This window comes from Narcine bancroftii, chromosome 1 (assembly GCF_036971445.1).
Source record: "Narcine bancroftii isolate sNarBan1 chromosome 1, sNarBan1.hap1, whole genome shotgun sequence".
In the NCBI taxonomy this organism is placed as follows: Eukaryota; Metazoa; Chordata; class Chondrichthyes; order Torpediniformes; family Narcinidae; genus Narcine; species Narcine bancroftii.
Window position 1 is genome coordinate 128,788,425 of NC_091469.1, and position 21,601 is coordinate 128,810,025.

The window sequence follows — 21,601 nt, forward strand, 5'->3', positions numbered from 1 at the left end:
GCTTTAGGTTTTAGGAGTAAACCTCTCAAATGAACTTTGCTGGTCCAACCATATCAATGCAATGGCTAGAAAGTGTACTAGTGCCTCTACTTCCTTTGCAGCCTGAGGAAATTCATGCCCCTCAAAAACCTTTATAGATGTATTGCTGAAATGATCCTGTCAGTTTACATCACTGAGGGGTACAGAAAGTATTCTGCCCAAGATCACAAAAAAATAACTAGTTGTGAACGCACAGACCTTCACCCGTAAACTTCACTGCACCATATTTCCTGTTCCTTGGAAAAGCAGCAATACATTAAACATCTCATCCCACCTCAGACACGCTCTTTTCCTTCCACCGGGAAGAAGATTAATGAGGGTGAGATCACATACCACCAGATTCATCAACAGTTTCTTACCTGCTGCTATCAGACTTCTGAATGAACCTCATACTAGTAAAATGATGTTGTCTTTGCTCTGTTCTAATTGATCTCTATCTGTAACGACACTCTCTTCTGTGTTTTATTTGAAGTTCTTATAGGTGGATTGTCGAGGTGAACTGTTAGCAAAAGTAACTTTCTAAATGTACCTCAGTAAACATGACAATAATCTTGAACTGGATTCATTTCCCCCCACAGATGCTGTCCAGCCTGCTGTTCTTCCAGTAGTTTTTTTTTGCTATTTAGATCTGAAGATTTTTCTCTTTGCTCTCAGAATAGAATACAGGCCCTTCAGCCCATGTTGTACTGGCCTAACAATCTACTCTAACAGGTGCCCAGAATTCCCCTAGTGAATAACCTTTCATTTTTCTCAGAACCATGTACCTACCTAATAATCTCTTGAAAGATCCTATTGTGCCTGCCTCCACCCCATTCCCGGCAGCACATTCCATGCACCCACCACTCTTTGTGTAAAAAACTTACCTCTTACATCCCCCCTGTACTTACTCCCAAGCACCCTAAAACGATGTCTGCTCATGTTAGCCATTTCAGCCCTGGGAACATAGCCCCTGGCATCTACATGATTAATCCCACTCATCAGCATAAATACTTTTATCAGGTCACCCCTCATCTTTCATCACTTCAAGGTAAAAAGACTAAATACACTCAACCTATCCTCTTAGGCATGCTCTCCAATCCAGTCAGTATCCTTTGAAATCTCCATTACACCCTCTGGATAGCATCCACATCCTGCAGTGAGTGAGCAAAACTAAACATAATATTCCAAGTGGGGTCTAACCAAGGTCTGGTGTTGCTGCAACAGTACCTCATGGCTCGTTAAAAACATAATCAACCTGGACAGTAGCTTTGAGGGCCCCATGGACACAAACCCCAAGATCTCTCAGTTCGTCCACACTGCTCAGAATCCTCCCATGTGCTCAAATTTGACATAATGAATTGAAGCACTCACAGTTTGCTGGATTAAACTCCACCTGCCACGTCACAGCCCAGCTCCACATCCTATCAATGTCTCTCTGTAACCTCTGGCAAACATCCAGACTATACAGAACACCATCGAATTTCGTGTCAACAAAAAACTTGCTCACCCACCCTTCCACTTCCTCATCCAAGTGTTACAGAGTTCTGTGTTGTGTATTGGCCTATGTGTTGTGTGGTTTTGTGATGGAAAGTTTGCTTTTAAGAGCCAAGGTGAAGGTGGACTGCTGAGAGAGTGGGAGACGGACTGAGCATGTGCAGAAAATGATCTAAAAATTTTGGCCCTTAGACGATAAACCAAGTGGTGCTGTGGAGTGGAAGAAGGCCCAGAGCATGAGTCATGGTCTGGAGGACAGTTTAGAATGTTGGGATTTCAAAAAGGATGAACATTCCAAAGGCAGCCAGAAGGATCCGGACCAAGCCCGTTGTTCCTCTCTCTGAAAGCAACACAAGATAACTTTGAATTTTGTGCTCTCTCTCAAAGATCTTTTGACTTCAGTTTACCAAACAAACTGAATTTTGTTTTATGATCTTTGCTTCGGTTGAGATCGAAATTTTGCAAGTCTTGTGTGTTTTGTGTTTGTTTTGAGTCTAAGTTTTTCTGTGGGCTGGTTGGAAATATAACTTAGACTTTAATTACTAATGTTATATTTAGGCTGGGGAATTTATTAGTTTTACACTGTTATAGAAATTTGCATAGAAACCAGTGGGCATTGTTTTAAAAGGGGGGGAATTTGAATTAAAATTTGAAGGTGAATTTTTTGTTAATAAAGTAATTGTTCATCTTTACCCCTGTGTGATATGCCTTCTTTGTGGTTGCTGGTTTGATCTTGTTACATAAGTCATTGATAAAAATCACAAAAGGGGAGAGGTCGCAAAACAGATCTCTACAAAACATCACTGGTCATGCAGAATACAAACTATCTACACCCTTGCATTTTTTGGGCAAGCCACTTCTACATTAACAAAGCAAGGCCTCCCTGGATTTCTGCCTCCTTACTTTCTGAATTAGCCTATCCTGCATGGTGAACATTATCAAATGCCCACTGACATCCATATACACAACATCTACCGGTCTACCTTCATCAAAGTTCTTTGTTACATCCTCAAAGAATTTAATCACGCTCATGAGACATGACCTCTCCAAATTCTGTCTCTTAGTATCTCAGCATCTTAAGCTCAGTTTGCCCACTACTGAAATAAGACTTAATGGTCTATAATTTTCTGGGTTATCTTCACTCAATATCTTGAACAGGAGAACAACATTCACAATCCTCCAATACTTCTCCTACCCCTAGTGATGATGGGAAGATCGTTGCCAATGGCTCAGCAATCTCCTCCCTTGCTTCCCACAATAGCTTTGAGTAAATCTCGTCAGGTCTCGATGACTTATTTAACTTCATGTTTTTCAAAAGTTCTTGACAAAAGTTCTTCAGGTTTCTTTCATTAAAACCTGGTAGATTTCCCAACACAACCTCTTTCTTAATGTCAATATGCTCAAGCATTTCAGTCCACTTTAACCATCCTCACAACTGCAAAGGTCCATTTCTCTGGTGAATACTGAAACAAAGTATTCATTAAGGACCTGCATTACACCCTCCAACTCCATGCACGTTTCCACTAACACCCATGATTGGTCCTATCCTCACACAGTTCATCCTCTTGATCTTCAATTATAGAACACCATGGGATTTTTATTCATCCTGCTCACCAAGGTCTTCACATGGACCTTTCTATCTCTAAAGTCCTTTGATCTTTCCTGGTAATCTCATAATTTTCTAGATTTCTATCAGTTCCTATCTTCTTAAAATTCTCTTAAGCTTCTTTTTTTCTTAACTAGATTTTCAACATCCCTTGTCCACCATGGTTCTTTCACCTTACCATCCTTTCCCTGCTTCAATGGAACATACTTGTGCAGAGCATTATGCAAATGTTCCATGAACATTTGCCACATTCCTGCAATACATTCCCCGCAAGTACATGCGCTCCCAATTTATGCTCTCAATCTCCTGCCTAATAACATCATATTTTCTCCTACCCCAATTACATGTTTTTCTAAATTCTCTATTTCTGTCTTTCTCTAGCGCTATGGTAAAGGAGAGAGAGTTATGATCAGTTTGTCTGAAATGTTTGCCTACAAAGATCTGACACCTGACATGGTATTTTTCCCAATACCAGATGAAATATAGCCTCTTCTCTAGTTGGCCTTTCTACATAACCTTCCTGAACACCCCAAACAAATTCCACTCTGTTCAAACCTTTCAGTCTAAGATGGCGCCAATTAACATTAGGAAAGTTAAAATCAACCTTATTATTTTGCACTTTTCTAGAACCTGCCTCCCTAGCTGCTCCTTGATGTTCCTATTGCTATTAGGTGGGTGGGTGGTGGAACAACATGACATGGCTATAACGTAGACCTTGTAGTTATTGCCCCCTTCCTGTTCCTGACTTCCATTCACACTGACTCAGTAGACAATTCCTCTGCTACCTCCCCCTTTTCTGCAACCATGATACCCCTCATCAACAATGCAAATCCTCCACCTCTTTTACCTCCCTGCCCTTTTTGAAATATGTAAAGTCCAGCATATTAAGCATCCATTCCTGCTCCTGAGACAACTAAGTTTCTATAACAGCCATAATGTCATAGTTCCATGTAATGACCCACACTCTGAGTTCATCTGCTCTGTTCCTAATACTCCTTGTATTAGAGTACACATATTTCCACCCATCCAATTTACTACTGCATTTATGTTTTATCCACTGCCTTTCCTTCCTCAGTCAGATCATCTACCTTGTGACCAACTACTCCATCATCTGACCTAACACTCTGGTTTCCACCCCCCTGCTTAAGATTCTTTAAACCCTCACCAACAGCTCTAGGACACCAGCCTGCAAGGATATTGGTCCCACTCTACTTCAGGTGCAACACATCCCTTTTTGTACAGTTTATACCTTCCCAGAGGAAATCCCAATGATCCACAACCTGAACCCCCGCCCCTACATAAACACCTCAGCAATGCTTTCATTTGCCATAACTTTCTCTTCTTGCCCTTTCTTTCAGCATGGCACAGGCAGCAGTCCAAAACTTCGAGGCCATGCTCTTTTATTTTCCTTCCTAACTCCCTATATACACCCTTCAGAGCCTCATCATTTTTCCAGTCTCTGTCATAATATAGATGTACAATCAACCATTTGCATAAATTAACCCTACACTGCATCAAATTATTTTGTTGACACAAAGTTATCAAGAAACTTTATTCCTTGAACTTCACCTTGAGATCACTGTTGTCCAGCTTGCCTTCGCAGTCTTCCTCTTTGTCCTTCACTTCTGTCTCCTTTTCCTCCTCCTCCTCCTTTAAGTTTTTGAACATTTCTTTCTCCTCCTTCACCCCATCATTCTCTTCCTTCACATTGTCTTTCCCTTTGTCTTTCTCCTCTTTTGCCTCATCTTTCTCCTCCTTCATCACACCCTTCTCTTCCTTTGTTTCATCTTTCCCTTTCTCCATCTTGCCTTTCTCTTCTGTTTTATCTTTCTCTTCATCTTTCTTTTCTGTTTTATCTTTTTCATCTTTCATTTCTGTCTTATCTTTCTCTTCAGTCTTATCTTTGTCTTTATCTTTCTCCTCTATTCCATCATCCTTCTCCTCCACTGTATCTTTCCCATCATCTTTCACCTCCCTTAATGTGCCTTGCTCCTCACCTTTCTCATCCTTTACATTGTCTTTCTCCTTCTCCCTGTCTTTCTCTTTTCCCTTCTCCCTGTCTTTCTCCTTCTGTGTCTCCCTGTCTTTTTCATTGTCCTTCTCTTTCTCCTTGTCCTTTTCTTTCTCTTTGTCCTTTTCCTTGCCCTTCTCTTTATCCTTGCTCTTGTCCTTCTCTCGCTCCTTTTCTTTTTCCTTCTCTTTCTTCTTCTTTGAGGTGGAATGATCGCGTTTACTCTTGTCTGTGCTTTGGCTGCTTAAATGTTCTCTGTTCTCAGTTCCATCTTTGCTTTGTTCTCGGTCTTTGTCTTTTCTTTTCTCTTTTCTATTCCTGAAAAACAGAAGCATTTTGTACTGAAAACAATAAAATACTATGAATTCTGTAATTGGAAACAAAAGCAGGTAATAGAACGTGCGGATTCAATCTTATCCGTGCACAGAGAAACATTTACATTTCGGATCCCATCAATGGAATATATTGAAAATGCAGAGCAACAACTCCTAGAAGCTCAAATATTTAAATCTAAATAATTGCATTACAGTTGGTTAACTCACTAGCATAATGCAGGACAAGAAAGTTGAACTTCCTCAAGAAAAACTCACTTTCATGACCTTCTGAAGAGGAGGCAGGATGATGGAAATAAGACACAGTGTCCCCCAAAAAGAATCATGATTGTAAGCATATTCTGCAAGCAGCCAGGGGATATTGTTTATACATTCTTTGAGTGTTTCATCGTAAAAGTCAGCTTCAAAGTTATGGCTAGCTTTCTGTGTGTTTTGAGATAACATTCAGTTTTGAAGTTTCCTTTGTTCAACGAAGATGGAAAGACTTGAATGGGTCTGAATACTTTTATTGACCATTATAATCATTGTTTTAAGTATAATTAATTGTTTTTAATTATAGTTTTGCTACCGTATAATAAGTTGTAATAATGTAGTTGAAAAAACTCAACTTTAGTACAGACTTTTTTTTGAACGAGCCATAAACGATACTCAAGTCTTTCCAAGTGATTATAAAGGAAGATCGTTGCAATATTTAGTCAATAAAAAGGACTATTGGCTCATTACTCAATAAAAGAGGAACTATTGACTCAGTAGTCAATAAAGTACAGAATTTAAGACATAGAAAGTTGGAAATTAGATTTGGTATTCAGACTGGATCGAACGGGCTGTTTAGAGCATATCGAAGAAAGAGGCACAAACATCAACAGCACAAAGACCAATGAAGAAGTGGTAAGCCTTACTAAAGGATTCCTTCTGTGTCATATTGCAAGTTAGTACATAGTTTGGAGAAAATGCCGCTTGTCCTTTGAGGACTGTTTTAGTTTTCGAGTAATTGTTGTGCATGTTTGATGACTGAGTGCGACGATAGACTGGATGGATGAGATGGCAGCTGCTGTACCTAAGGAGCTACATTTTGAGAAGATGAAGGTCACAAAACTTATAGAAGAATTTGCAAAGGCGGCAATTAGAGACAAGTGGAAACAAAGCAACTCATCAAGCAAGGCAGAGTGAGGATATAGACAGGGAGAAGGTTACAGCTGCTGGAAATACAGATCCCACAGTATTACTGCAAAATATATTAATAGAAACAATGATCAGCCACAAGGAAATGGCTGAAGCTGTGTCTCAAGATGGTGGTGAGGGGGATAGGCAAACCAAAATGGAGACAGGCTCAGATAGTGAGACATCATCTGACATAAAGGACCAATGGATAGTGTGTCAAATGCTGGAAGCAGAAGTAAGAGGAGTTCCAGATCGGGTTCCAGTGTTTCAAGTACTGCATCTACTTATGTAAAAATTCAGGCTTATACGGCAGCTCTTGAAGCAAAAAGAAAATTCCTTCACATTAACTTCAACTTAGAAGAACAAATCAGAATTTATTGTCATAAACAAGTCATGAAATTCGGTATTTTGGAGCAGCATCACAGTACAACATTCATATTATAACCATCTGACAACATTACTATAAATATAAAAAATAGTAGTGCACAAAAAGTAAGGCAGTGTATTTGGTTCATTGATTATTCAAGAATCTGATGGCAGTGGGGAAGCAACTGCCCTTGTCTCCTGTACATTTTCCCTGATGGTAGCAGTGAAGAGGGCCTGGGAGCCTTTGAGGAGAGAGGCTGTTTTTATAAGACACTGCCTCAGGTAGATGTCCTGTGATGTTGTAGGCCGAATTTACAACCCTCTGGACTTTATTCTGGGGTTGGTGCCTTCATATCAGGCAGTGATGCAACCAGCCAGAATGCTCTCCATACTACACCTGTAGAAGTTTTTGAGAATTTTCGGTGACATACCGAATCTTTTCAGACACCTCACAAACTATAGCCGCTGGTGAGCCTTCTTTGTGATTGCATCAACATGGAGGCTCCAGGACAGATCCTCGGTGATGCTGACACCCAGGAATTGGAAGTTCGTGATCCTCTCCACTACTGAATCCTCGATGAGGACTGGGTCGTGTTCCCTTGACTTCCTTCTGAAGTCCACAATCATCTCCTTGGTTTTGCTAATATTGAGGGCAAGGCTGATGTCATTACACCATTCAACGAGCTGATCGATCTCCCTCCCTCACTGCTGTTTGTGATTCTGCCGACAACTGTGGTGTCATCGGCAAACTCGTATATAGCATTAGCCGCTTTCAGGTGGAATAGCTGGGAGAATGTGGCTCCGGAGCTGGCTTCGGGTGTGCGCGAAGCGACATTCAGACGGCAGCAATGAAGGCGCTGTTCTGGCACCTGAAAAGACTGCAGCAGGGAGAGGCACCGCAGAGCAAACGTCGGCTCCTGTCAACTGTGGCCGTAGTCCCGCTCTTTCAGGTGCCTGGGGGAGCACTCAGAAGTGGAGAATACACCTATCCGAGGAGGGTTGGGTAAGTACTCCTCAGGTCAGGGTTCTCCGCTTTCAGGTGGCCTCCCAAAAGCCGCATTCGGGTATTTAGGCGCCTTTATGTTGGGGTATTCTGGCCACCTGAAAGCGGCTATTGGAATTGTGGCTAGCAATGATGAGTAGAGCAGTGGGCTAATAAGCATGTATCCTTGGGGTCCACCTGTGTGATAATCAGTGAGGAGGAGATGTTGTTTCCAATTCGTATTGACTGTGGTCTTCTGATGAGAAAGTCAAGGATCCAGTTGCAGAGGGAGGTACTGAGGCCTAGCTTTTTGACCAGCACTGAGAGAATAATGGTATTGAAGACCAAGATGTAAGCGATGAAGAGCAGCCGTATGTATGAATTGCTGTTTTTGAGCAATCTAGAACAGAAGAGGCAGTTAAAGAGGCAAAAGGAGCAGCAATTGTTTCACATGAGATATGCCTTTGAACAGCAGGAAGAGCAGGTAAGGATTCAATTGGAGCTACTGCTACTGGACTCAGAAATTGCTGTTAAACAGGTCAGGTCGAAAGCACTAGGAGGCTCAGTGGTATCTGGTGCTTGAAGTAAATTATCTAAAGAATCACGCTTTGAGGAAGGACAACAAAAAAATAAAATATTGAATACCAAGGCTGAGCCAGTGCTATGGTCACAAGACATGATTAGTCCTGAGCTAATCAGGTTAAGGCACGGTACTGAGCCAGTGCTACAACCATAATACGTGCTTGGCCTAAACTAGACAGGACAAGGCACGGTAGTGCTAGATCTCAAACCCCAATATTGATCACATTGGACAGAGATGTGAGCCAAATGCCACTGTGCGAAACTGAATACCACTAGGTCCCAGCAGGTATTAGACATCTGGATGAATAAAGTCATTTTTGCCCAGGCACAACAAGATGAAATAGCTGCATCATTAATTCAATTATAGACTCTCTTCTCTGGCCAGGAAAATGATTCCAGTTTTTGATGGTGACGCAAGAGTTTATGAAAAGCTTTGAACACAGTATTGAAATTAAGTGTAAAAGCTCGGAGGATTGTTTATATTATTTGGAGCAGTTCACATGTGGACAACCACAAGATCTTGTAATGTTATGAGACCAGAGGAGCCCAAGACCCAGCAGCAATAGATATTCACTAAGACAAATAGTTACTTAAACAAAAATTGCTTTTAATTATCTTTCAACATGAAAACAGAATCACACTTTAACTTATCACTATTGACTTAACTAACCTATCTTAACCCCCTTCTAATTCTAAGCGTACGTGTATGTAATATGTGTATAAGTTTAGAAAAGTTCTTTTATTCACAGTCCAATCTCACTTCTCATTCCTCCAAGTTCACTGGTTGCAGGCAATTTTTATACTGTGCACAGAATTTAACATTTATAAAGTTCACCAGGCTTTGGTGCTTGGTTACTGCTCAGGAAGGTTCTTGTCAGTTTTCAGAGAGAAAACTTTTTACAATGGACATCCATAATTGATTCCTTTTTAATCAGCCACTTCAGTATCTTGCCAAAGAAACTTGCCCCCTCAGGGTTCTCCAGATGATAACCTCTTTCTTTCAGGTCACCAGAGTGCCTTTTTGTTTCTCTTATTCCAAGTGAAACATTAGACAGCTAGTCCTCTCCTCTTGCATGAACCACAAGGGCTTTGACCAAGCTGAACTAAGCACTCACAACCCCTCTTCCAAATGGGGTTTTCCAAAAGCTTGCCAGCTTGTCCTGTTCTAGTTCCAGTTGCTGCTGCTGGCTGTAAAACTAGAGAACTGATCTCTGTGCATCTCTCTCTCTCTCAAGAGAAAAAGCCTGTTTGACTCTCTCTGCTTGCAAAACCACATGACCCTCTTAGAAAAGCAAGATCCCCTCTAGACTGTCTCCAGCTCCAACAAGTTCTTTCATCTGTTGCCTTTTTGTAGTAAACAACAATCCAGTAGTGAAGTCTCTTGACACTCTCCAAAGCTTTTGCAAAGGGCAGTGGCCGACATGTCTAACATGAGCAGAGCTCCAGTATTTTAAATAAGATCTGTTTTAAAGTGTTTGTATGTGACCTACACTAAAATCTGCCCCAATTTATCTCCCAAAAACATATCTATATTCTGTCACAGTCAAGAGCTGCCAACATATAACTTTGAAAGAAGAATTCAAACAGGCTAAGTCATTACTAAAGAAGCATTATGGCATAAAATATAGAATTTCTACAGCTTATGTACAGAAGACTCTTTCATGGTCTAATATAAGACCGGAACACATAAAGAGTCTACAAGCTTATGCCCTCTTTCTAAGAAGATGTTGCACTGTCATGATGTAGATCAGCCATCTTTGAGAGCTTGACATATCTGATAACATGCTAATCATTGTAAATAAATTTACTCAAGTTGTTGAATACAAGAAACGGCTACTTTTAAGGATTTGGTGGAGTTCAATGAAGGGCAAGTGGACATTGTCACAGATCCAGTGTATGGAATTATCAAAGGTACTCAAACAGTAAGTAAAGAAGTTGAGATGTCCAAGTCACAGCCTCAACTGAAGATAAAGGGAAATGCCTTTACCACCAATGTATTAGTTGCAGATAAGGAAAATGAAAGTTTCCCAGTTGTGAAGAAATGTTTGTTCTGTAATGATAAGCATAATTTGGAAAAATGTGCACAAATGGAAAAGAACGCGCCTAGTGAGAAAATCATATTTTTGAAGGAAAATGGAGTATGTTTTGGCTGTGTGTAAAGGACACATCAGCAAAGATTGCAAAAAGAGACTCAACTGAAACATATGTAGTCAAAAACACTCCAAAATATGACATATCTTTCAGGAAAAAGGAACATGGCAAAAGAACAAATGACAAGAAGCAGTTGAAAATGGTGCTGAAGCCTCAGTATTGACAAATGGTCTTACTGGGGTCAGTGCAGATAACTACAAACTCTCAATAGTGCCTTACAAGGCCAAGAACGGGAATGCAATGGTACATACATATGGATTTCTTGAACCAGGTGCACAACATCATTTTGCAACATATGAATAAGTTTTATCTTGAAGATTAAAGATTCTATTGAAAACCATGGGACAAGAAAAGGTCATTGCTTCAGGGTTATCGGTTGCTGGACAGAAAACTATGCCTGTGCACAAAGGAAACATCCCATATCAAAATGATGTGGATCGGTGATCATTTCTGAGGAAGGTTTATATACTGGAAGATAGCTCTGAGATAGAGATGCTAATTGGTTTAGATGTATCAAAGGCTCTGGAACCAATAGAAGTAATACCTTATACTATCAAAACTATGCTTCCTAATGGACCATTAGGAAGAAAGAATGATATTGCTCAGAAGCAGTCAACAACAGTGTCAATATCTGTTGTGAAACTCAATGAACCATTGAAACAACCAATCAAGATAAACTTTCCTGAGTGCTTCGATAACGACCAAAAACCTTCAAAAGAATACAAACAGTTCTTTGAAGATCTTGCATCTAAACCAGTAAAGAAGGAATTGTTTTCATCAAAAATGGATGAAAATGAAGTATTGAAAGATACACCAGCAGACAAGATCAATGAAGAAATCTTGAGTTTGCATGTATAACTGACTCTTTGAAGACCTCACTTCTTGGTAACCTCCAACAGACTTTATTGTATAAATGCTTAATTTTCTCGGCATTCTCCAATTTTTCTTTCTTTTTTTTTAGGGGTGGGGGGGGGTTGGGATATGGGAGAATGGGAGGGTGGGTGGGATGATATATACCACATGTATAATTTCTTTTGAAATAATCTAAAATTTAATGTAATGTAACAATTATTGTGGTTTAAAAATTTATAAATACCTGCATAATGCAAGCATTGCAAGAACCACTAGTAAGTCAAAATTTCCATCACTTAAAAAATTATCAGATCACAAAAGTTGCACTAGTAGTTAATTAGCTGATCTTAGCACAGATCTTAGTTTATCAGATTAGATCTTACTTAAAATTGATTCATTCATACAGATGTGCACTAAAATTTCAAAACATGCTAAACCATGGGAATTGCTAGACCAGAGAGTTTTGTATTACAAGTATTCAAAAAAAGGAAGAAATTTTGCAGCATGTTTTACCAACAGGCGAACATATAAAGTTGCGCTGATGGTATAAAGAAGCATTTGAATGACAATATGGTGCAACTGCCTTCAGAGTACAAAATATTGAAAAGAACTTCAAAGTATGGATATTCCAGAAGACAGTGACCAAAAGGTTTTTAAGTTTGTATTTGGAAACAAAGTAATGTTTCAGAAAAATGGGAATGAATCTGATGATGCTTCGGTTTTGAAAGTGATCAATGGGGAAAAAAAACAAAGAGCAGTTGACATGCATGGACAGGTAATCATAAATAGAATTTGCAAAGCCAAGCGGAAGAAAATATTAACTGCTTAAGAAATTAATGCAGTTATTGAAGAAAGGGATTTAGGCTTATCAAGATACATACAATTGGAGGAGGAGATTCATCTTTTGAAAATAGAACAAGTCATTGTTTAATGACACAAGACAACTGACCTCAGAAAACAATCAAGAATGTACCTTGAAGGCCCAGTTAATAACAAGGCAAAAAGAAAGAAATACAGTACAACTCCGATTATCAAAAATCGTATTCTCTGAAATCCTCATTTATACGAAATTTAAAAAAAATTTTTTGATCAATGATTTTAACCCCAGTGCTATTTTATCAAGAGCATAAAAAAAGAGGAATGTGACAAATATTCCCTGTGAACCTTGTCTCTTCCTCCCTCCTCTCCTTTCCTAAACTTTTTATTCAGGCATCTATCTGCTTTTTTGCTCATAGCTTGATGAAGGGCTCAGGCCCAAAATGTTGATTACCCTTTACTTCAGCACATTTGTGTATTGCACAATATATGAATGCATCTGCATTAATCACATCTAAAATAAATCACATTTGTTAATATGGTCAATTATAACAATTTGTTTCACCTTTTTGGAGATGGAGATTTAGAAAGCTTTCTTTTTGGTGTCCTTGGCCTTCTTTTTGGAGACCTGGACCTCCTTCTTGGTGATCTGGACCTCCTCCTCGGCGACCTGGATCTTCTCCTCGGCGACCTGGACCTTCTCCTTGGCGACCTGGACCTCCTCCTTGGTGACCTGGATTTCCTCCTTGGCGATCTGGACCGCCTTCTAGGTGATCTTGATCTCCTTCGTGGTGTTCGAGATCGCCTTCGTGGTGTCCGAGACCTCCTCCGTGGTGTCCGAGACCTTCTTCGCGGTGTCCGTGACCTCCTTTTCGGAGTCTTGGACCTCCTTTTTGGTGTCTTGGATCTTTTTCTTGATAAACTTCTGCTTTTCTTTCCATATTTTTCTCTGTAAATAGAATTGTGATACTTTGAACATTCTTTTACTATGGGAAATAAGTAAATGCTTTTTAACTATTTTCTAGAAATACTGGAAATGGTGAAGGAGGAACATGGGTGCACAGAATCACTTCAAATTATCTGGATGGAGGAGTAAGTAAATCTACTTTTCTTACTTTGAGTCTATAACATTCATGGTAATTCTAAAAAAAAGATGTCAACATAATTAAACATTCATGGTCATTCTAAAAAAAAAGTCTTAACATAATTAAATACCTTAGATTATCATTGTATCACCTACTTGCTTGAACTTCGTGATTTTCTACATGAACTGTTTCTTCTTGGTGGGGTACTGGAGTTTTTTTCTTTCTTCTTCCCATTTTCCCCATCACCATCTTTATTTTCTTCCTTCCCTTTAGTGCTTCCTTCAGGCTTTTTTTCTCTGTTTTTGAAAAGAGATTATATATTTTTAAAAAAGTCACATTAAGCAGGAAATTAGCTAGTGTTCGCATAATTTTAAAAATGATTAACTTCAAATAATTATAATTAATGCCAGTTTTGTTCCAATATTTTTCCCAACTCACACTAATGAGTGCATAGTGCTACTGCCTCATGCCTCCATGAACCTGGGATTGATCCTGCTAAGGGGCACCATGCATGTGGGGTTGCAAGTTTTCCCTGCATGGGTTTTTGCCACTTCCAAATGATGAGCTGGTCACTGTAAATTATCCCTAAACATAGCTAAGTGGCAAGAGAATTAAAGTCAAATGAGGGAGAATAGGTTGCTGAGGGAACGGGGAATGGGACTTTTCCCTGTTGAACGGATGGACACTTCTGCAGTGCAATAGCAAGTACAGAAATATTATTTTTGTAAAACAGAAAATATACAGTATGTCTATCATGCATTCATCAAAATATTTTGTCCAAGCTTGCTAGGACTTACAAGGATAGAAAGTATTCATTGTTAGTTCTTTAAATTGAATCAATATAGATTTTAACTGAAAAATACTCATTTAAACGAATTCCATTAAAGATAGTAAATTTAATATGCAGCTGAGAATTTACAGTTTAATTAAGGTTCAATTTTTGCATAGAAGGAATATGGCTGTTTGTCCCTTCATAAAAGTTTGCATTAAATTTATGTCAATCTGTTGATATACTGAATGTATTTCACACAAGGAATTGGTTCTAAAATGGACTAATGCCATCAAGTAAGCTGGACTTTGCACTGGGAGTTACAAAATGAAAAGCAAATGAAAGAAAGGTCATGAAATCCTCCAATTTATTATTTCAATGAGCGACTGATACATCTATCACAACAAAAGCAAATCCAATGATCCTGAAATTCTACGCCTCTTTTATTTCTGATCATTATAGAAACCAAGATTTCCTGTCCTCAGGCTTCAGATTTATTGTCAAGCATATATACATGACATCACATACAACCCTGAGATTCTTTTTCCTGTGGGTGAGGCAGAAAACCTGTTCTGACTACAACACAGAGAAAAATAAAATCAACAAAGTGCAAAAGTAAGAATCCTTAAACGAGTCCCTGATTGAATTTATTGTTGAGGTATCTGATGGTGGAGGGGTAGCAGCTGTTCCTGAACCTGGTGGTTCGTATTGCAGCACTAATAACTCTTTCCTAGCAGCGAGAATAGAGCATGTGCTGGGTGGTGTGGATCCTTGATAATTGCTGCTGCTCTCCAATGGCAGTGTTCCCTGTAGATGTTCTTGATGGTGGGGAGTGTTTTGCTTATTATATCCTGGGCAGTGTCCACTATTTTTGCAGGGCTTTACGCTCAGGGATATTGGAGTCCCCATTCCAGACTATGATGCAGCCAGTCAGCACACTTTCCACCATACATCTGTAGAAATTTTCCCAGGTTTCCAATGACATATCAAATCTCCACAAACTCCTGAGGAAATAGAAGCACTAACGTGCTTTCTTTACTATAGTATTAGTGTGTTGGGTGCAGCAAATATCCTCTGAAATAGTGACTCCCAAGAACTTAAATTTGCTCACCCTCTCCTCCTCTGATCCCCCAATGATCACTGGATCATACACCTCTAGTTTTCCCTTTATGAAGTCAACAATTAGCTCCTTGGTCTTAGTGCCATTGATTGCAAGGTTGAAGAAACAGCCAAGCCTTCAAATTGGACAAAAAAAAACATGAGCTAATCTTTAATGATGAATTTAAGATGGGAAAAGAATTATGTTTTGACTAACGAAAACTATCGAGAAGCTTACATAGGCATATAAATAATGGATAAATATATTGCAAGCAACTAGGGAAAGAATAGGCCTCTTAAAGATCAACAAGGTTGTCTATGTGTTAAGGCATAGGAGGGTGAGGTTATTTATTACTGTGCAGGAGACTAGGGAACTCAGAGAAGTAATCAGTGATGCATGAAGAAAGCCCATGTTAGACAAACAGTAGTGCTAGAGTTCTTAAAACGCATAATGGACATTATGGGAGGAGGCTAAGGAAAAAAAAGGCAGGCGCAGATACATTTGCATCGTCATTAAGTATGGGTGAGATGACGCAAAAATGGATAGTGGCTAATGTGCCTTTATTTTTAAAAAGTTACAAGAGAGGTCAGGAGAACATCAGTTGTGGGTAAATTATTGGAGAAGAATCTGAGACACACTATCTATTTACATTTGGAAAGGCAAAGACAGATTAAGGATAATCAGGATGACTTTATGTACAGGAAATATTGTCTCATGAAGCTATTTTTTCTTTTAAGAGATTACCAAGAAGACTGATGACAGCAGGGCCATAACTGTTGTCCGTAGACTTCAGCAAGCCTTTTGACAAAGGCCAATATGGTAGACTCATCTGGTAAGTCAATTAGATGCAAAGGCTTGATTATTGTAGACAGAGAGTGGTAGTAAAGGTTTGTTACTCAAATAGCAGGCTTGTGACTGTGATAGGAATCAGTGCTGGGTCCACAAATGTTTGTTATCTATATTAACAACTTGGATGGAAATGGGTTAGCAAATTTGCAGATTATAGCAATGTCGGTGGACATTTAGTGGACAGAAAATGTTATCCATGATTATAACAGGATCTTGAACTGAGAAAGTGGGCCAAGATAGAAAAGTGTGAGGTGTTGCACTGAGGTAGGTAACATCAGGACAGGACTTGCATGGTGAATGCTAGAATGCGGAGGTAATGCTTTTGGATACAGGTACATATTTTGATGTAACACATGTACACAGAGTGGTGAAGAAGGAGTTTGGCATTCATGAGTCAGGGCATTGAGTTCAGGAGCAGGTATGTCACATTACAAACATATAAGTTGTTGGTGAGACCACATTTGGAGCATTGTCCGCCACTTTATTTTTCTGACTTCTGGAAATATATCTTTAAAAAGGAAAGGGTGCAGAAAAGAACCATGACGATGATGCTTGAACTGATCAGCTTGAATAATAAGGAGAGGATCGATAGGCTGGGCCCAAGATGGCCTGGATTCGACAGCGGCAACGAGTGATTGCAGACTCCAGGGAAGCAGAGGACTGGCACACAGAGCACCAGAAAAACAGGGAGAGCACCCCCTGTTTGAGGAGATGAATCATGGGACAGTGATGGCAGTGGCAGACCAGCAATGAGGTCTGAGGCAGAAGACCACGCAGGCAGTGGGCTGTTGGCGACTCAAGTCGAGGAACCCAAATCAGCTGCAGCCTGCTGGAGACTATGGCCAAGGCTGTGGACTGCTGGAGACTGGCTAAAGGGACACCAGGTATCAGAACTGGGATGCAAGAGAATGCTGATGGTGCTCGAGGCTTTCTGATTGTATAAGAGGCTTGCACCTGGAGCTCGGGTTGCTGATTGTTTGGACTAAAGGCTGAGGGGCTGCATAAGAGCTCTTTCGCTAGAATGACTGTCATAGGCACTGGGCAATCTCTGCTGATTGCGAATCTTTGTCTTATAGTAGACTAAAGGAAATCTTGTGTAATATCACATTTTCTGTTTTATCACATGACAATAAAGTAATCTTGAATCTTCTCCCTGGATCTTAGGAGGACAAGGACGAAAGTTATGGAAGTTTATAAAATTATGAGGGACACAGACAAGGTTAATAGTCGTGATCTTTTTCCGATGATAGGAGAATCTGAAACCAAAGGCATATGTATTTAAGATCAGAAAGACTTAAAAGGAACTTGAGATACATCTTTTCATACAGATGGTGGTAGATATTTAGAACAAGCTGCCAGAGGAAGTCGTAGAAGTGGAGACAATTATAATCTTCAAGAGATATTTGGAACAGATATGCAGATAAGAAAGGTTGAAAGGAATATGGGCTGAACGCAGGCCAATGTAACTAGCTTGGTCAGCATGGATTACTTCGGCTGTAGGGCCTGCTTCCATGGTGTAGAACACTTCTATCTCTATGCTTGACAAGAATACAGTTAAGAACCAGAAAATGTTAACTTCAGTAAGGCTTGAGGAAGTAACAAAAGACTGCAAATCATTCATGCATTGCACAGAGATCAGATTTCTACAGTCAATAAACAAAAGGTGTCAAATCTTTTTTTTTTAATTTAAAAACAGCGTAGTAACAGGCCCCACGAGCCTGCGCTATCCAAATAAACCTGATTAATCTTCCAACCCCGCGTATCTTTGCAATGTCGGAGGAAACCAGAACACACAAGGAATCAAATGCAAGACACAGTCTCCTTACAGACAGTGCCAGATTTGAATCCAGGTTACTGGTGCTGAAATAGCATGTATTGAGACAAGACTAATTTGAGAAATGCAAATGCAGGGAAAGAGACGAATTGTTTTATGTATTTTTGAAATTATTAGGTCACTCCAGTGAAAAGTTAGGTAAAGGGAGAAAGGAAATCATAGATTGATCATATACTTGTTTGGGGCAGCAAGTTGGCATAGCGGTTAGTGCATCGTTTTTACAGCGCTAGCAATGGGGACCTGGGTTCGAATCCCACGCCGTCTGCAAAGAGTTTTTACATTCTTCAGTTTCCTCCCACTGTTAAAAATGTACTGGGGGTGTAGGTTAATTGGGTGGCATGGATTCTTTGGCCAAAATGGCCTGTTACCATGCTGTATGTCAAAATTTTAAAATAAATTAATTGAAATTTTTAAATTGAGCAAAATTCAGTTGCAGTTAATATTTATTTACATGGAAATATCATTAATTGTTTATAGTGCGACTAAACAATTGAAGTCCTCCAAAATAGAGTTCCAAACATTTCCTGGAACTTGCTTGAAGTTTTTTCTTGAATAGATCCAAGATGTTTCCTGCCACTGGAGGATCAAAGGCTGTGTGAACGCCCATTACTTTTCTAATGAATTTCTTGATGGCTCAGATTACGTTTCTGTATTTTGGGGTGTTTGTATTTATCTTCATTATCTTCTCAGTTTATTATTGGAATCTTTTGAGAGAAAACTGTTTGTATTTATGCAATAAATGAATGAGATATCAGGGCTCAGAGACTCTCAATTTTACTCTAATTAAAGGTTCCCTCAAGAATGGAACTTCCATGATTTTTCCATTCTGAAGCATCTCCCTACTTTCCGTGAGTGGCCATTCACACAGGAACCACTGAAACTCCAAATGTCCGTATCACACCGCGTGTTCAGACAGAATACTAGAAGTACTGTAATTAGAGGCGGAACTTCCAATTCCGCTGTGGCGATGTCGATGTCTGAAGTACGTGGGACGAACATTGCTACTGCAGCGACGTTGAGAGGAGTGAATTGCGTGTCATCCATTGTTTGCAGAATGCCTACAGTTAACTTTAGACTGCAGGTGTTCCAGGAAATTTACTAGGGGTCAAAGAGGTAAAATATCAGAACAGGAATGACTCGTTATTCCTGTTCCAATCTTTTTACACAGACTGCGTTTTGGGAAAATGGCACTAATTTCCTGGAACCCAGCGACTGTGTAAAAAAAAATAAATGATTCTATACGGTCATCAAGTCAGCAAATAAGAAACCTGGGTGAGAAGGCTCTACTTCAATGCTTTTCTTGGTTGGTAATCTTTATTAAGGGCACTAAAATTTCACGAGAATCCTGTAGTTAGGATGGGATTACACAGAAATTCACAAACATTCTTGTTCCTGATCTCTATCCAACAACCACCAGTATAAGTGCAAGTGGTGTGGGGGGCGGGGGTGTCAAGATTGTGTTACATGTGATTTTGCCATAATAGAATTGCCTATCAATATCTTCCGTCAAATGATGAGTATGAGGAATTGTATTGAAAGAAAGAATGGCATAGAAAAAGTATTCAAAGTTTCAAGGATCTTTTTATTCAAAACAATTTTGCCTTTTTCGAACAATTATCAGCCAAATTTAATCTTTCCGATGTGCATTTTTTTAAAGATATTTAAAAATTAGTCATTTTGTTTAGTCCAAGCTTTCTGATTTTCCACGATTTTCTAATACGAAGACTCTTGATCTGTTTTTTTTTAAATATACAATTTTATTTTCATGGTGGATTCATAATAATTTACTGGACTTAAATTCAGTCCCAATAGCTGGGATCAAAAGAGATTGGGAAAGAGACGTGAATATAACATTTTCAGACGAAGATTGGTACTCCACTCTCAGCTTGATTAATGATTCCTCGTTTTGTGCAAGTCACTGCTTTATTACAATTTAAGATAGTGCACAGAACTCGTATATCTAAACTTAAATTATCCCATTTCTATGCAGATATTGATCATTTTTGTGAGAAATGTAAATCTTTTGAAACCTCTCAGATTCATATGTTCTGCGAATGTCCAATTTTGGAGAGATTTTTCAAACGATCAACAATTTTCAAGATTAATTTGTCTGTTAATTGCTCTGTTGTAGCCCTGCTAAAGGCAAAGCTGCTGAAATAAACGCCGTCCACACCAAGCAAGTAAACAAGTAACTGCCGTTTATTTAAACCACATGCCTTCCTCTTTAGGGGAGCTGACAGGCTCACAGGAGTGATGTCATAATGTTGCTGTGACGCCTGGCCGTTCCCCTGGCATTGCGCTCCTGCAGCCTGGAACTTCTGCATGGTGGGGGAAAAGCCCCTATGCCCTACCCCGCTGGTTATTCACTACGGCGATTCGGCCAGTTGTGTGCAGAATTGGCTCCAGAACCACAGAGACAAAAATTCAGGAATTTGGTTTGAAAACATGGAATCAATTTTATATGGATTTTGCTCTGAGAAAATCTGTATGTTTTGACCATTGGTGCGCCTCAAAAGGAATAAATAATGATTTAGACAGATTGAGAGAATTGATATTAATTGAGGAAATTAAAAGGTGTGTTCCAAATGAGATGAAATTATACCTGAATGAAAGAGATGTGGGGACGTGGCAGAAAACAGCTAGAATAGTGGACAAATTTGCCCTAATTCACAAAAACACAATTCAGAATATTAAACATTTTCAGAGAGTTAATGTTGAACAGATTAATAAGCCTGTTCAGAAAGTTAATGTGTAGAAGACCAGTAAACTTGAAATTAAGTCTGGAGAGAATGTTAAGAGAAAAGATGAAGGTAAGGTGAGAAAGGACAGAACTTCTAGTTTTGTATGTCATTTTTGTAAGAAACCTGGTCATGTTATTGCGAATGATCTAATCTTGAAAAAGAGACAAGAATGGAGATGACTGAGAGGGAATTTGATAGAGGTATTTAAAATTATGAAGGGAATAGATAGAGTAGACGTAAATAGACTCTTTCCCCTGAGGGCAGGGGAGGTTGGAACAAGAGGGCAAAAGTTAAGGGTAAAGGGGCAAAACTTTAGGTGAAATATTAAAGGATGCTTTTTCACTCAGAGAGTGGTGGCAGAATGGAATGATCTTCCAAAAGAGATAGTTGCGGAAGGGTCCCTTCTGTCATTTAAGAGAAGGTTTGTTGTGTACATGGGTGTGAGGGGTTGGAGGGTTATGGGCGAAGAGCAGGAGGGGGAAGCTAGTGGAGTTGTTCAAGTGAACTGGCGTGGACTTGAAGGGCCGACATGGCCTGTTTCCACGCCATAAACCAGGGGTGTCAAACTCAAATTCACAGAGGGCCAAAATTAAAAACTTGGACTAAGTCATGGGCCAAACTAAATATTTATTGAAAATTTTCAACAACATCTGCATGTTTTCCCTTCTTTCAACATATGTTATGTTAAACCTTTTCTTATTAAAATAAATGTTTAATAATAGTTTTGGTTAAACTCTTTCCAGAAGAAGCATTAACAAATGAGAAATAAAATATTCAATAAATAATATTTCTCTATAGCCTTTAGGCTCCTTTTAAATGTATTTTTTTTCACAAGCCAACAAGTCAAAAAAAA

General features: G+C 39.3%; 1 protein-coding gene across 6 annotated transcripts in view; it reads right to left on the minus strand.

Annotated features, from left to right (window-relative positions):
- LOC138763992 (splicing regulatory glutamine/lysine-rich protein 1-like) overlaps positions 1-21,601 on the minus strand; it is a 151,681-nt gene that overhangs the window by 6,794 nt on the left and 123,286 nt on the right. For all 6 annotated transcript variants that reach the window (XM_069939134.1, XM_069939153.1, XM_069939145.1 and 3 more), the window contains 3 exons: positions 13,612-13,752; positions 12,937-13,320; positions 4,688-5,447 (listed from right to left, as the gene is read on the minus strand). In XM_069939134.1, coding sequence (XP_069795235.1) covers positions 4,688-5,447; positions 12,937-13,320; positions 13,612-13,752 — 1,285 coding nt within the window. The remainder of the gene's footprint in view (positions 1-4,687; positions 5,448-12,936; positions 13,321-13,611; positions 13,753-21,601) is intronic.